Source organism: Platalea leucorodia, assembly GCF_965183815.1.
Source record: "Platalea leucorodia genome assembly, chromosome: 19".
In the NCBI taxonomy this organism is placed as follows: Eukaryota; Metazoa; Chordata; class Aves; order Pelecaniformes; family Threskiornithidae; genus Platalea; species Platalea leucorodia.
In genome coordinates, this window is record NC_138841.1 from 818,199 (window position 1) to 834,582 (window position 16,384).

Sequence of the window (16,384 nt, forward strand, 5' to 3'; positions counted from 1 at the left end):
ATTGCAGTTTGGGGTTTCCCGCTGGCTGCTGCTGTTTTAACACGATGTGAACAAAGCAGGAGGCTTTGCTGGTGCTTCGGGAGGTAGGGACAGTCCCCAAAAGCTGACCAGCTCCTGGGAGCTGGGGAAGGGACCTGGGCTCTCCTGCAAGGGGCTGTGTCAGGGTGGAAGAGCTCAGCGTGCGGCGTTTGCACCAGTGGGTGCAGGGGTGCCCCAGCGAGCGTGCCCAGGGCCGGGGGTCTGCGCATGGCGGGGAAGCTACCGCAGTACGTGCCCAGCTAACTGCTCGTGCAGGGGAGGGGGCCGGCGCGCAAGGGAGTGACTCCGCGAAATGAGACTGTGGATGCGTGGGTGCCTGTCTCGGGCCCCGAGCTCGGCCGGTCGCCCCAGTTCAAACTGTCCGTGGTCTATGCAGGTGATACTTGGCTGGAGGAGACGGAGGAGACCTCGGTCTTGCTCTGGGATACGGTGGAGGAGACTTCTTCATCCCCAAAGGGGTTCTTGCCACAGCAGATTGTGGTGATCATGCAGTTGCGGAACTGAAGGAGGGAGAGAAATGGAGACCGATGGCACTGGGGGCAGCGGGGACGTGCTGCCGTACTGAGAGCCGCCGACAGCCCCTGAGCTTGCTGCTCCCCCCCAGGCTGAGATGCAATCACTTATGCGGAGGGGCGAGGTGCCTGTGGTGACCCCAGGCGTGCTGGTGAGCCAAGGGCAGAGGCTCACCCTGCATGGCGAGGGGCGTCTCACCTGTTTGTTCATCAGGACGTAGATGATGGGGTTGTAGAGGGAGGAGCTCTTGGAGAAGAAGGCAGGCACTGCCATGAGCGTGGCGGTGAAGTCTGCTCCCTTGTTGGTGAAGATCCAGAATGCCACCACGGCGTAGGGCGTCCAGGCCAGCATAAACCCCAGCACCATGAGGATCACCATCCGCGTCACCTCCTTCTCGGCCTTCTGGGTCGTGGCTGACTCCTGCTGCTGGGCAGCTGCCTGTGGGCAGGGGGAGTGGTGAGCGGCACCCTGCGGCTTTCCACCCCCAGACCACCTCCCTTCTCCTGCCCGAGCCGCCCGCCCTGTCCCCATCCATCCCCTCCCAACGTTACCTCTCGGACTTTGCAAATGAGGCGCCCATAGGAGAAGAAAATGACCACGACTGGGATGATGAAGTGGATGACGAACATGTAGAGGACGTAGGACTCGTTGTGGTAGTCAGGGTTGTGGGTGTAGTAGTCGGGGCCGCAGGAACACTGCATCCCCTCCGGCATGTATCTGCCAGGGAGAAAGGTTAGGATCTTTGCCAGGACCCTCCCTGGGGACAACGGGAGGGGTTCAAACTGGGAACTGAATTCCCCAAGGATGGGAGATGCTCCATGTGTTTTGGGTGAGCTCCTCCCCAGCTTCTCCTCTGCACACCATGCACCCGGCCTCGCTGGCTCTGCAGCTCCTTCGGGGCCAGCAGCGAGCCGTGCTGACATGTTGTGCTTGGGCGCGTAGCATCGGTTTGTTGTGACACTCGCTCCCTCCCACGGGGAACGGGCTATTTATTTCCTTCCTACGTGGCTGAGCACCTGCCTGCCAGGAGCCACCTGCTCTCCCTCGGCGGATGGAGGGACGCTGAGTGGGGACGGGAGCCGCTGGCTTGGTGGGTCCAAGCTCTTGAGGGCTTTGTCCCCACTGCTGCACGGGATGGAGGGATGCACAGCCTGTGTCTGGAGGGGCCCTGGCTGGAAGGGATGCAGCTCAGGTCTGCTTGGGAGCCAAGGACCGGCTGCCTGGGCAGCGATCCCAGTTCAAGGCTGGAGAGGGACCATCTGGCTGTGCCTCATTGCAGGTGGATGGTAAAGGGACTTTGCTGCCCCAAAGCCACCTCTGGCACATGCCCAAAGGGCTGGTGGGGGCTTGCTGTGACCCCAGAGGACAGCTCTGCAGTGGGGTGTCAGGAGGGGCTGGACCTGCAGCATTAGAGAAATTTACCTCCATCTCCTCAGCTCCTCCCTGATGCTCCGGGTGGCCTTTGGCTGCTGCATCGGCTCCTGGCCAGGGAAGTGGGTGTGTGCAAGAGCCAGACATGGGCTTTAGCTGCCCAGAGGACACGCTCGCTGGAGCCTAGTGAGCAGCTTGTGGTGTGAGCAGCCAGCGTCGCCTCTGTTATTGTTGGGGGGCTGAAGTGTGCTGCGGTGCTGGGAGCAGGACAGATGGGCTCGTGGGGAGAGCGGGGCAGGGGTGATGGGAAAGGTGCTGCAGGGCTCCCAGGAGCAATGCTGCAGTGGCAGCATGTCAGCAAGGCCAGGTTTGCCTCTCCAGAGGAGCCTTGCCTGCTGACCTGGTCGTCCAAACGCTCTTTGTGGTCTGCAGAGAGAAATGGGTTCTCCACAGCGTGGGGGAGATGAGCCGTGCCTATCGAAGCCCCTCTTTCTCTGCAGAACAGAAGGGAGCACAAAGGGCTGTTGCGGCTGGGGATGCTGAGCCCGTGGCTGCCTTTGGTTAAGGGACACCATGCCATCGTGAGACTGACAGCTGAGGTCCCACTTCTGTTCTGACTCACCCCATTGCCTTTCTTGCCTGGAGCCCAGGGAGTTTCATGTCTGACCCACGAGTGCATCTCCTGTCCCACCGGGGCGTCTGCACAGCAGCTGGGGCTGCTGCTGAGCATCCTTCCACTCACCTGGACCAGCCGAAGAGGGGTGGCGCAGCACAGGAAAAGGCCATTACCCAGGTAAAAGCGATGCCCATCATGGCGTGGGTTGAGGAGAAGCGGAAGTTTCCCATGGGTTTGCAGACGACGATGTAGCGCTCTATGGCCAAGACAACCAGGGACCACAGGGCGACTTGGCCTGCGGGAGGGAGAGAAAGAGAGAGCGTACGGTGGTGGAAGAGCTCCTCTGGGCTTGATCTTCCCTTCATGGTCTCGTGGTTGCAGCAAAGAGCAGAGGGAAGCAAGGAGTTGGGGATCAGCAAGGGACAACCAGCATCCTGCTCACAACTGAGAATCTCCCGGCCGTAACGTGCAAAAGGTCTGGGAGCCGAGGGGAGCGTCTGTGCTGCAGCGGGATGCTGGTGATGGAGGAGGGGGATCATCGTGGGGCTTTTAATAATTTAAAAATCACGGGGGTGAATTCCACCTGGGCGCGAGGAAGCACAATTTCCGGCAAAGATGCCAGATGCGTTCAAACCTGTTGATGCCTTTAAATGTGTATTTCATGAGTCTTCCGCCAGTGCTGGATCAGGGGGAGGCGTACGGGGGAGGCTGTGTGGGTGGGCATGCGTGCACATGTATTTATAAGGGATAATTAAACTTCAGGGGATTGGGAGTGTTTAGTTGGTGCTGTAAGCCTGCTAATGCCCCCAGCTGTGATAATCTGCTGATAACTACACCCTGTGCTAGGATTCGCTGGAGACCTGCTGCTCACACAGTGGCTGCTTCCCATCAAACTTTCTTCCCTGTGAACAGGAGCCTCCTTGTTCTTTACTAGATACAAACACTGGAATGGCAAGTAATGCTGCCTGAAAGCCCGCAGGCTCGCTTGATCAGAAATGGTGCAGACCCAGATGATCTTCTGACCCTGAGACCAAGCCCTTGGCTTAGATCAGGACATTCAGCTTTGCTTTTGCCTGGCAGAATATCCATCTTTTTTTTTTTTTTTTTATTTTCCAGATCAGCATCATTGTGGGAAATTGCCCCATTTATGGGGAGAAAAGTGAAGTCCTTGCAGTGGCTCTGGATCTCTGCGGCAAGGATTAGCAGTTGTCAGATCCATCACGAGGTGTCATGTGGGCCCGGCTGGCTGCGTGGGCACGGGGTGCAAAATGAATCTTCCCTGTTTTGCACGGGGGCTTTCTGCAGGGCGAAGCGTTAGCAGCTCTCATGTCCCTGAGAAGCGAAACAAGGAGGCTCCCAAGGGCACCCAAATCAGGTGCAAGTGGGACAAGAGCTGAGCAATTGCTGCAAAGCCTGGGCCTGGTTTCCCTAGCTCTGTGCATCCCTGAATCCTCCTTCCCCTCCACGCTGCTGCTCTTCTCTTCTGGTTGAGAGCTGCCACGTCTTCCTTTTGCCCCTAGATAAGCTGTGACCCCTCTCCTTGTCTTGAACTCCTCCTCTCCATGCCCGTACCCGTTCTGTGGGGTCCCTCTCCCGAGTGGTCCCTCTCTCAAGGGATGTCTCTTCCCTCCCTGAGCCCTCCCAAATGCTTCACCTTTTCCCAAGAAAAGGCTTTTGGCAAAGATGCTTGACGTTGATTCAAGGACATGATGTGGTCGTCCCCAGCAGGTCTCTGCTAGCCGTGCAACTTTGGCATGAGACCCCCGAATGCCCACTGGGCAGTGTGGCCAGACGACTCCAGGCTTGATCCTGCAAGCCAGGACCCCTTCCTGGCATTCATTTCCTTGCAGCTGCCCTGCTAGTCGTGAGATGGGCACTTCCAGGCAGCAAGATCAAACTTGCCTAAATTTCTCTTTTTATCCCCATCTTTAAGCTGCAGGGAAGCAGCGCCTTGCATGGTGAGCTCTGCCCCATGCAACGAGCTGCAACACTGCAGTGGCATGTGATACGGCTTTCTGCATGGGAGGGATGCTGCATGCATCACAGCCATCCCAATAGCATGATGAAGGGGTGGAATTGGGCTCCTAAAGCCCTGAAGAAGCAAGATCACGCACTGCCAAGCCTGGCCCTTAGACCCAAGCTCTCACCCCGCAGCATTTACCTCCCAGCGTGGCGAAGAAGCCCTCCACAGCACAGCCGATGGGTCCGAAGACAAAGTAGCCGTTCCAGGCAGTGTAGAAGGTGACCGTGAAGCCGAAACAGGCCATGAAGAGGTCAGCCACCGCCAAGTTGACCAAGATGTAGTTGAGCGGCTGTCGGAGCTTCTTATGTTTGAAGGTGACCAGGAGGGTGAGGAGGTTGATGGGCAAACCAGTGGAGATGAGGAAGAAGATGTAGCAACACACGACGCGGTATTTCCAGGGCTCAGCTAGGTAGTACTGGGGGTACTCGAAGGGGCTTCGCACCACCCCTGTCTTGTTGGACATAGGCACGTAAAAATTGATACCTTCCGTCCCATTCATCCTGCCAATGGTATGGCAGCTGCTTTGCTTCCAAGGTTTTTTTTTTTTTTTTTTTTTTTTTTAAATCAAATGCTCTGGTTTTGTAATTAATTTTGCTTCAACCCCAATTATAAAAAAAAAAAAAAAGGAAGCTGCACCCCCTAATGTGGAAAAATACCCAACTGAAGGATTCCCCCCCAATCAAAAAAACAAATGAATTAATAAGAACAGCAGTAAATCCCGAGGGGACGGGAGGTGGTGCGCTGCCCTGCTCTGCATCGAGGGCTGGCGGTGCCCGCGTGCCAGGGGAGGTTTTATACCCTTCGGCCTCCTCGAGGGAGCGCGGGGGGAGGCTGGATTAGGGGCTCGGCTAACTTTGTATGACAAGGGCAACGGGATTGAGAGGGGTTGATGGTTTAAGCACCCTCTAAGCAGCCAGTTGGCCCCAAAACCTGCATTAAAGCGTATTAATTGCCATTAAGTGTTTAATATTGTTTAAGGAGTTGGGGGGAGGAAGGGATGGGGTGGGGAGCCCTTTGGAAGAGGGGCAATGGTAGGAGGAGCCGTGGTGAGTTGGGGAGCGGCTGCTTTGGGCGATTGATGGGGAAATGGGTCCGTGCTCGGGTCCACAGTGGGTCACAGCCTTTGGGGTGTCCCTGGGCAGCTGAAGGGCTCCGTGGGAGTGTTGGGGACTGGGGAGTGCCCAGCTCTGCCCCACTGACCTCGGGGAGGTCGCTGGGGGAAGACTGGACCGCGCTCTGTGGGTCTGAGCTGTTGGCTCAGCTCTGGCTGTTTGGCTGCTCTGTGCTTCGGGTGCCTGGTTCAGCCTGGGTGCTGCCTGATGTGGATATGTGTCCCCATCACAGAGCAAAACCGGGCTCTGCTAACGTGGCCAAGGGCCACCTCTGCGCAGGGAGAGGGGCAAAGGCAGAGGGGAAACCGCTTCCCATCCCAAAGGCTGCAATCTTGGTAAGCACAGCATTTTGGGGGCAGGTCTCTTGGCCGTATTACGCCCTGAGTCGTGCGCCCCGGTTGTGCTAGAATGCAAAGGACACCGAATTTCCTCTTCTTCCTTGCCTCCTCTCTGGGCTGAAGGATATATGTTATTCAGCTGATCCTCCAAGGATCTCTGGCAGGACAGGAGGGGGTACACCATCCAGCAGGGATGGATGTGGTGCAATCAGCCCTGCTACTCCCTGTCTCCCAGGGAGCTGGTGGTGAGCGTTTCCCACCCGAGCCTCCTCCCCATCCCAGCAAGTGGGACGCCAATCTGGATTGCAGCTTTGCAAGGACTGGCAGGGTTTAGGGAGGGTCCTTAGCCACAGCTCTCAAACCAGCCTGACAAAGCGTCACTACTTGCTGGAGAAGCAGCGCCTGAGTGCCCCAGGGGAGGGAAGGTAAAGCCTCAGCAATGCTGATGTCCTGAATTCCCTCCAGAGGCAGCGTAGAGAGACCAGCACCAGCCTGTAGCCACACTGGGAGAGCAAGTGGGATGGAAAGAAGCTTCTCCCAGTCTCTTAACACTCGGTGTGGGGTGTGGGATCCCCATCCCAGCGCACACGAGACTCTGAAACCCTTCTCAGCAGGGTCGGTGCCAGCTTGGAGCACCAATGCTCCATCTCATCCAAGCTCTTTCCCCATTTCTTCCTTCTGGGTCATGGGTGCTCCTTCTCCAGCAGACCTGCCTAAGGCGCCTTAGTGAAGCTCTTCCATTAATCTCTGACATCTGGTGGCGTTAATGGCCTTGATCTGTTAATGCCGTAAGCTGCTAGCCTCTTTCTCACTGCTGCCCTCCGCCAAGACAAGGTGGATGGAAAAAGTCGGCACTGTCTTGCTGGATGAATGAGGTCTTCTGCAAGACTGGAGTTTCTCAGAGCTAGAGGGCAGGAGCGGAAGGCTAAGGGGTGTGGGTGGGATGAATGATGTCCTAATTGCTGACCTGCTGATCCGTCTGCTCAGGTCCGAGAGGAGCAGAACTAGGATGTGGTGAGAGTAAGTGGGGTCACATCAGCCTCAGGTGCCCTGGGACAAGGACTCCCCGTGGGACGTCTGTGCGTCTCAGAAGGTATCTCGCTGCACGTCCTGCGAAACCGCCAGCCATGAGATTCCCAGTCCAGGTCCTCCTTGAGGGGAACAGTTTCTTGTGGAGAAGTCCCATGGCCTTACTTCTAATAAAGCTTTCCCTGGAGGTATTTCATGCCTCTCCTGGCCATACTCAGGCTTCTGGACCTACAAAAGTTGGGCACATTTTTCCAGAATTAGTTGAATATTAAAGGAGAACCCAGAAATGCTAATACACATAAACAGATGTGCATCTCAATTCCAGGGTGTCTCTCCCAACTTCCATGGTAGAAAGCAACTCTTTTCAGCTAAACGATTTCACTATGATGGTCTACCTTCAAAAGACTTGGACCTTGCTGTCAGTGCCAGCAGCATCTGAGAGCTCTGGTGCTTCTCCAAGGTTTTGTATACGAACACGGTTATCTCATGGGAAAGTTAATTTTCATCTCCCAGAAAGTAATTTTCGCCTCCCATCTCTGAGACTTTCTGCCACATCTTTGAGGTGTCCCATCTTCTCCTAAAGAGTAAAGAGTTGTACAAATGAAGCACAGCTATGGGGAGAAGAGGTGAAATGACAGCCTGGGTTGGGGGGGAAAGCACCTGCAGTATTTTTTGCACAGAGATTTTTTCCTTGGTCAGCGCAAACTGTCTCCACTCCCTCTTTCAGCTAAGCTGTGGTGCAACTTTGGCTTCATGCACGGTATCCAGAAACCTTTCATACAGAGGATTGCCAGCAACCGGACCAGGAGGACTTTCACCTGACCTTCAGCTAGATCTGGACCAGGACCTTTCCCCTTTTTGGGAGCTGAATACGGAGCAGGTAAGCCTGAGTTGCCTCTGTCGTGCTAACAGGGGTCTGTCCCTTCCCAGCTGTCCTCGTGGACTCAGCTTTCTCCCCCTGCGAGCTGAGGTCGGTGTTTCGGTCGATACCCCGAGGCTGGTGGATTTAGAGCTCTCCGCGGGTCAGCCGCAGCCGGAGCAATGCCGAAGGCCTCGAATAAACTCAGCGTAGGAAAATGACACCGGAGAGGATAGCTGGTTCCTCCAGGACGTGTCCTGAATGCAGCCTCGGTTCCCTCTGTGTCTCTGTCACAGAAATGGAAAGTGATGGCTTTAATTTGGTGTCTCTTAGCAGGGAAACTTTACGGGCTGTCTCCCAGAGAGCTCTCAATTGTTTTCTTTGCTGACACCACGACAAAGAAGGCAATAGTAAAATTCAGGTCCTGTTTAATGCGAGAGGAGAGGCTTGCTTTCTTTGTGTTTTTCCTTAAAAAAAGGAAGGGTTTTCTTCCTTCTTGCAGGTTTTTTCTGCTTTGCTAAGCTCCTTGAGATGAGATTGTCTCTTATTCATTGTTTGTCAGCACATTGCGTGACGGAGCCCTGAGCTGCTCTGGGCTTTCATGTCCTGTGTAAAGCAAGAAATTATAATTATAATCAAATAACCAACTTGCACTGAGCTGATACGGTTGGTTCGCTGGGCTGGAGCGACAGGCAGAGCAAACCAGGCGGATGTGCCGGGGGAGGTGGGCTTCCCGCAGCGGCCGGGAGCCCTTTGCGGTGCCGCTCCCCAGCCCCGTGCAAGGCTCTTCATTGCTGCTCGGGCAAGGGCATGGGAGCGACTTGCCCAAGGGCACACGGGGAATGATTTGCAAAGCGAGGTGCAGGGAAATGCAAAAGCCATAGGAATCAGTCATGAAGCAACCACCTGTGCTTAAATTCTGGTGATGGACTAATGCACAGGACCTTGAACCTTGGCCATGAGCACCAACGCTGAATGCAAAATGGTGCCGAGCTTGCTTTTGTGCTTTTGGCTGGTTTGGTAACGTGCTGCCCCAAATCTCCCTCCTGGAGGGGCTCGTTCCTCCCTCGTGGGCACTGCATACCGCGGTGCCTGCCGGTGCCCCCGGCTGCCCTGGGAAGACCTCGTTTCCCCGTATCAGATAGCAGCCACGCGTGGCCGCTGCGCTGAGCCGCTTACACCAGGCATGTGAGCTCCCTCGCCAGGAAAGGGGTTAAAGCAAGATAAAGCCGCAGCGTTATAGAGACCAGATGGAGGGGAAGAAAACCCTTTATCCTGTAATTGGATTCGTTCCCGGCGGCTCCCGGCGGAGGTGAGGCTGAGTGGAGCTGACAGGTCGTGATGGGCGAGGCGCTGCCAGCCGCCCCGTCCAAAGCAGGATGTGTGTGCACAAACTTGTAGATCAATCCATTAGAGTGGATCAAATAGATTTAAATGTGTGGCAGGGAGAAGGAGGACACAGATGTATTTACAATTCGGTTTGGTGGGCTGTTCCTCCCTCAGTGGGGATTAACTCGGCCGCGGCTGGTGGCTCGGAGGAGGCAGCCGTGCCCTTTGCCGGCAACCGCAACGCCGGGGCCAGCTGCCTGCTGCTCCTCCGGGCTTGCATGGTCGCATCCAGCCAGGACAAGGATCTGGTGCTGCAGAGGGAGGTTCTTTGTGCCAGGCCCTCCCTTCTTTTCCAAAAAATCAGGGTGCACAGAAGCCTGTCTCCTGCCTTGCTCGCAGCCCCCAAGGGGCTGCAGCTGCGGGCTTTGGGCAGGAGGAATCCCAGCTCCTCTTTTCTGTGCAGGTTCCCCATCACAGCTCCTTCTCCAGGCTGTCCCCACCAGCACAGCCTCACAGGGGCTGGCTGCACCAGAGCCAGAAGGCAGCTGGGAAGTGGGGAGAGCTTCACCACTGCCAACCTCATCTCATTTGCATGGTGTTCGCAAGCAAGCAGGCCCCTGTCACCTCCCAGGCTTTCCCTGCTGCTGCTGATCCAGGTAACATCCCTGCAAGCACCGTAGGATTTCCTTGGAGAGACAGAAAGTCTTTGGGACCTGTCATTTTCTTGCCAAGGAGCTGAGCAATCCCGGCTCAGCTGTGAACCTGCACCACTCCGTGTGGTGCTGTCAACACTTTTAACTAAGTGATAAACCAGGGCTGTAGCAGAGTAGGCAGGTTTGCAAGACAGTCTCACCGGCCACACAGCGCCACGGGACGAGCAGCCAGCAAACCCACGCAGCACAGGCACGTTTCTCTGTGTTAGCAGCTGGGCAAGGGAGCAAGCCGTCCTCTGAGGAGGGTGATGACCAATGCAAGGGAGAAGGTGCTGTCTGCTCCTGTGAGATCTTCCCGTTTTGCAAAACGCAGTCAAGCCCTTGCTGGCTTTTGTTCTGTTTGGTGGGCTATTGAGCCAGGTAGGTGTTAGGGAGGGGTTAACAGGGATTGCTGGGAGGCAGGGATCTGTGTCCAGCTCTTCTCTCCAAGCTCTGCTTTGCCCAACTAGTGGCAGCTGCTTAACTGCAAAGTCAGAGAGGCAAAAGAAAGGCTTTAATTTAATTCCAGAGGGATGCAAGAGCACAGCACCGCTGCCTTCGTTCCTCAGTGTCCAGCAGCGCCTGCCGTGGCCCAGCCCTGGGAACGGCTGAGCAGTCAGAAAAGGGGGCTTAGGCAAATAGAAATAATCCAGCTCTTTTATTTTTTAATTTGTAAATCTCATTTGAAGTTGAACCCTGTTGTTCCTGAGGGCCTTATTGTAGATGTTCGTAGCCCTCTGCAGCGATGCTTTATACACGCTGTTTCGTTTTGTCATAAGTGGGTCAATTTTTTTTTCATTTCCAGTGCAGAGCCCTTGGTTTTCTCTGTGGAAGCCTGGAGACTGCTGTGACATGGCCAGCTGGTTTATAATCTTTTGGGAAACAGTACAGAGGAAATTTGGGGTTTGTTTGCTTGTTTGCTGCTTCCCCGCAGGGCCTGGCGGGGCTGGCTGCTCGCTCCACCGTCCCTGCAGGACTGCGAACAGCCAGCCGGCTGTTCCAGCTCCCAGCAAAGCCACGTCCTGGTGGTACTTTGGGTCTCCCAGGGAGAACCCCTCGCGTCCCTGTCCTGGCCACACTCTCAGCCAGCTGAGGAGCCCCATCCCCTGTCTTTTGCCCCATTTTGAGGCCCCTGTTGCTCTTGGTGGCAGCTGGGTGTCCTGCATTGGAATTCGGTTTTGTCCTTTTCTTGCTGTCCCTGCTTTAAAGCCTTCTAGGGATTTGCTCCAGACCAAAAGTGTCCTTTCTCTCACTTTGCCCTTCATCCCGTAATTGGATTCATTTCTTCCATCCAGCCCACCCCGGGCTTCTCCCCATCCCTTTACATAACGACGCCGGCTCTGGGCTGTGCCAAGCCCCGGCGCTCGGGGCTTGACCTGCAGCCACCGAAACCAGCGGAGGGGTTCGCTCCGATTTCTCTTGCACATTGAGTCCCACGTTGGTACAACAACCCTTTTCTTTTGCAGTTCCCGCTCCCTCCCCGTCTCCTGCCTCTTCTCCTTTCCGCGTGCAACGCGTGCTCCCTCCAGCCTCTGCATTGCTCCTGCAGCGGTTGCAGCTCTGCGTGCACCCCTGAGCACGTGGTCCGACAGCACGAGAGGAGAGGTAAATGCAACAGCCCCGCACAGACGAGCAGAGCAATGTCAGGATTGTCTGGAAAAACGATTGATTTTTCCACTCCTTTCATTAATATTTATTCTCCTTAATTCCCAGTCTTTGCTGTGTAGCTCTCTAAAGCCTTTGTGGTTGAGAGGCTTTCACTGAGGTTGCTATTCATCACCTAAGCAAAATATCCATGGATTAAATGGGCATTCTATCAAATTTGAGTCCTGTGCTGGAATCAGACCTGCCTAGACAGGCCCAAATGTCTCTGCGGACCTTTCTGCTGCTGTCCGAGTTTTCCGTTTGGTTTTCCTGGCCCCGTGTCCCAGCCGGGATGGAGGTACTGCTGTGTTTCACTGATCACAGGTTTCTCCCGTGAGAAATGCTCACCAGCGAGCACGTTGACTTGCTCTGCGTGCTGTCTCTTTTTCGCCCTGAAGGCATCTGACCCTGTTTCCTTGTTGCCTTGCAGAATGAATTGGTGCCTTCAAAGTCTGAAAGGAGATAAAGCGGCCGCAAACTCTCCTCTCCTGTTGCAGATAAACTGCTATTAACTGCTGAGGGTTTCTGGAATGAGAAGGGTGACTCTCCATTGAAAGTGCTGATAAATCCTGGGCATCCAGCATAATCCAGTCCGCTGTATCAGGAAATCTCTTGGGAGCTGGCAGCAGTGAGCACAGCAATGCCTTTTTCATGCTACAGTTCTCCCATGGACGGATAATCTCCATGGACAACAACTGCAAATGCTGGAGGTTGGGTCCTGGCTGCTCTTACCTCCCCTTCTCGGCAAAACCACCGCTGCCTTCTGCGAGACAGGGCTTACCTGCAAACTTCATCTGCAACGGTGACCCCAGGACTGAATTTCGCATCCCGTGTGCGAGTAAGAATATCATACATCGGCCCCCTGCTGACTTGACAGTGCGAGCGGCCCTGCAAAGCAGCGATTTAATGCACTTCTCGGTGCCTTAGCATTTCGTCTTGCTATGCTTAACCTGATATATTGTTGTTTGATATGGGAACAGTAGGGGGGGTAAAAGGAGGTAATAAGAAAATAAAAGGTCAGTGGGTGCCTGGTGTGTGTAAAGGCTAAATTGCTCTTTCATCAAATCTAAAAAATATTCCCTGTGAGTGGGGTAGGGAGCTCCTTTTCTGAAATGCTAAGTGATTTCCCTGCCTGGGAGCCTCAGCCCAGGACCTGACCGATCAGGCGCAGGCAGGGCCTCCCGTCGGCTGCCCCGCGGGCCAAGCCCCGCGTCTGCCGCCTCCCGCGGCCGGGGCAGCTGGGTGCGAAGGGAGAGCAGCCGGCCGCAGCCCCTCGCCGCGCGCGAAACTGCAGTTTTCTACCGTTTCTACAAATATTCCTGAGCCTTCAAGTGAAAACCCGGTGGTTTGGATTTGAAAATCAAAATGGCAACAGATGAGATGCATCCCGTCTTGTTTTCTCACCTCCTCTCCTTCCTCTCCACTTGTTCCAGATCAGGGAGAGAATGGCAAAGGAGTGACCAAAAACGAAGAAAAACAAAGCAAGGAAAGATTTTTCTCTTGTTTGTTTTTTTCTTGTTTGAGAGACTAGGAAGCTTTTATAAGCACAGAAATACGTTTTATAAAAAAAGGGATTTTTTCTTTTTTTTTTTAGATTACGATGGAAGACAATTGTTATGGGATGCGACACTTTGGCCAGTGCCTGTCTCCTCCACCACTGGTAGAGAAGCTAAATCCATCCAGGCTATGGCCAGAAACATGGGCTTTCCTCTTGCTTTTTTGCCCTTCCGTCCTCCCATGGAGAAACTGAGGCAGCAGGCAGAAGTTCCAGGCGTCCCCGATTTTGGGGCGTCCGGGTCACCTCAGGCCTGCTTTCCAGAGAGGCTCTGGTGTCACGGGGGTGCAGCACCCCTTTGTCAGGCTTTAAATGCCTGTGGGAAGCTCTTGCAGGTGCGTTGCAGACCGGAGGAGCTCAGCGAGCTGCTGAGGAAGTAAATCGGCGTGACCCCTGGAGACGGGACTGCTGCCAAGCTGCGGCTCCCTCTGGGGTCTCTTGGAGATGTCGGTGCTGAGGAGCTACAGAGCATCGCCTTTGCAGGTAAAAGTGAGATCGCCGCCGCTGCAAGGCGAGCGGTGGGACGCTCCCTGCCCGCTGCTGCACATCCCGACCTCCGCCGCCTTCCCCGTGTCCGACCGGCACCTTAGCCGCAGCTCGCTGCTGTCAGCAAGGAGCGCCTCTCGTCTCTGGCTCGGCTGCAGAAAGCGGGCAGGGTGGGAGGGGGGAGAAACAACGCGAGACAAATTCCCCATTAATCTGAGAGATCATTATTTGCTGCTAGAACCAGGAGGGTGAACTGTTTTTGGGAATCAGCAGGAGTTAAATCCTTGCTATTGATTCTCGCCCAGCCCGGCCGCGCAGCCGTGAATTACTGTGAATTACACCGCGAGCAGCGGGGAGAAACCGAAGCGGGCGCCAGGCAAGCGTGGGGTCGGGAGGGGGAAGCCTGCACCCTTAAAATATTTATGCTGCAAATTAACGTGTGTTTTAAGCCTGTGATTCTTCAAATATTTATCTAGCGTTAATATTTTGAAAACTGCATTAAAATTTGCCACTGGTGCTTTATTTATTAGGAGAGTTTGGCAGCCACAGGCAGCAGCGCCTGCTAAATCTGTAATGTGTCCATGCAGAGACAGCAGCTGGAGGATGGAGCCTGGGCTGTGAGAAAGAGCTTTCTGCTCCTCCTTCCAAAGCAGGGAGCCTAAAATGAGCTCCTTACCCATGTCTGCTTCAGCTGTGGGAGTGCAGACCTTCCATTCAGCAGAGCATGTGCCATGTTTTTGACCCATCTGACTCCAAGCAAAAATAATTTCATGTGAGCGGGGTGAGACAGATATTCCCGTCGGCATCGGGAAGGGGAACTGGGGCTGGGGGACACAGCTTTGCCAAGCCTGATGGCTGCTGTGGGGCCGTGAGAGCAAACTGGACATGCACAAAGCCACGTCCTCCCTTCTCGTGTGTGCCAGCCCCGTCCAAGGAGGTGGTCGGGTATGGGAAGCGAGGGTGATTTGGCCCACCGCGGCTGTCAGGGCTAGTGCTATGGCTCTGAGGCTCACCCCGAAATTGGAAGCTTTGCTGGGGACACCCCAACGCCTGACCAGGACTCAGGCGGAGCGGCAGTGCGGGGTTTCATCCTTCAGGCTCTCCCCTCGCGCTCTCCGCCCGCTGTGTTAGCCTAGGGCTGAAATTCAGCTTCAGATCCACATTGGCTTCTATCTCCTGTTTTTTATGCAACCCGCTTGCCAAAATACCCCGAGCGCAGAGCGACTTGGAGGGAAAAGTACAGGACATGGAGACAAATGCTCAGTGTCACTGGCACAGGGAGCTCATTTTCCCTTGATTCCCTGACATTGCAATTGATGCACGGCTTAATGGACTTCGCTACCACTGCCAGTTTCCTCTGAAAATTACTCCCAATTATGGCAAACGTTTAACTTTAGGTATGAGCAGAACTGCAAGCAACTCCATTTTGTACATCATATTTTTGTTCAGCTTCTAACCTCTGCTGCAATTTTGCTTCATAAAACAAGGAGAGTTTCAGGGGGCCTGCAGATTGCAAATGGTTACGGGGACTGCAGCAGGACAGATTTTTTGCATTATAATGCTAGGGAGTGAGATTTCCAGCTGTGATTTTTATTTGCATTTATCCTCATTTTGCATTGGCAATGGCCAAAAGCTGCTTTTAGGGACCGGGCAAACCTAGAGCTAAAAGGTGCCTGTTGCTCCCACCCACGCTGGTGCTCCGCTGAAGAAGTCTTGGAGTCAGGCCCCTGATTTTCAGCTCTCCGTTGCCTTTCCTTTTTGAGTACTCTTGCATAATTAAGAGGAGAACCTGACAGACAGCATCCAACTAATACAGATATGATTGATTTTTGTCTTCCCTTTTTATTTTAAAGGTTGTCCTTTCCAATGCAGAAAGCTTCATGGCAGATGGATGGGAAACCTGCCAGCCAGCCACATTTTTGAGGTAAAAGGGGAGAAGACATGGGAAAGTTTAGTGCTTTGAAAAAGTGACCTTTCTTGGTAATTAATTTGTCACTTCCCAACACCATCTGCTGACTCGTCAGCTGCATCCATCATAACCATGCAAAAAATACTGGAAAAGTCAATTAAAATGAGAACCGGTGTCAAATGGGCTTCACACAGAGTCTTTAGCAAAGGGAGGGGGGGGAAATAACCTGTCGTGTAATGCCCTTTTCATCAACACACATACAGGAGGTCCCGGGGAGAAAAACTAGGGTGCCCTCTGGCAGTTTTACAGCCAGGACCACGCCGCTGGCTCTGGTGGGAAGCTGCAGGAACCGCCCGGGGATCTGGGGAGCATCGTGGTGACCGCCTCGTTCTTAAGGAGGGGTTTGGCCCAAATCGAGCGTCACTGACTGCGGTGACAGCAGCAAGTCCCTTGTGAGGACCAGCGTGCAGTGCAGCGTGCGTGTCGTATCGACTCGCTGCGATGGGGCTAGGTGAGAGAAGTCATTTTACAGGCTTGGGCAACAGCTCTTTTCCCCCTGTCTCCAGCAAATCCTCCAGTGCTCAGTTTTCAACCAGCCAGGCGGGAATGCCGCTGCACGCCCCTGCTACAACACCCTGCAAAGCCGTTTGATGCAGGAGGATTTCATTGCGTCCCCAACTTGTTTTTCTCCTCTTGCGTCTCGCCTGCTTTCGGCTGGTTGCTCTCAGGTTTCCTCGCACGTAGCCACCCGTCTGTGAGAAGCACCAGGACGTTTCTGGCCTGATCCCAAACCCTCCAGCATCAGAGCCTGTCTGATAGTCTTGGGAGACCAAAGATGAGATCTTACGCAAGCCACTTGCTCTCTCTGC

General features: G+C 54.5%; 1 protein-coding gene across 1 annotated transcript; it reads right to left on the bottom strand.

Moving 5' to 3' along the window:
• Nucleotides 1-407: 407 nt before the first annotated feature.
• LOC309599070 (green-sensitive opsin) lies at nucleotides 408-5,061 on the bottom strand (the record flags this gene model as incomplete). Its single annotated transcript, XM_082330192.1, has 5 exons — nucleotides 408-539; nucleotides 751-990; nucleotides 1,104-1,269; nucleotides 2,666-2,834; nucleotides 4,701-5,061. 5 exons carry the CDS (start codon nucleotides 5,059-5,061, stop codon nucleotides 408-410), a joined length of 1,068 nt encoding a protein of 355 aa, XP_082186318.1.
• Nucleotides 5,062-16,384: the final 11,323 nt, after the last annotated feature.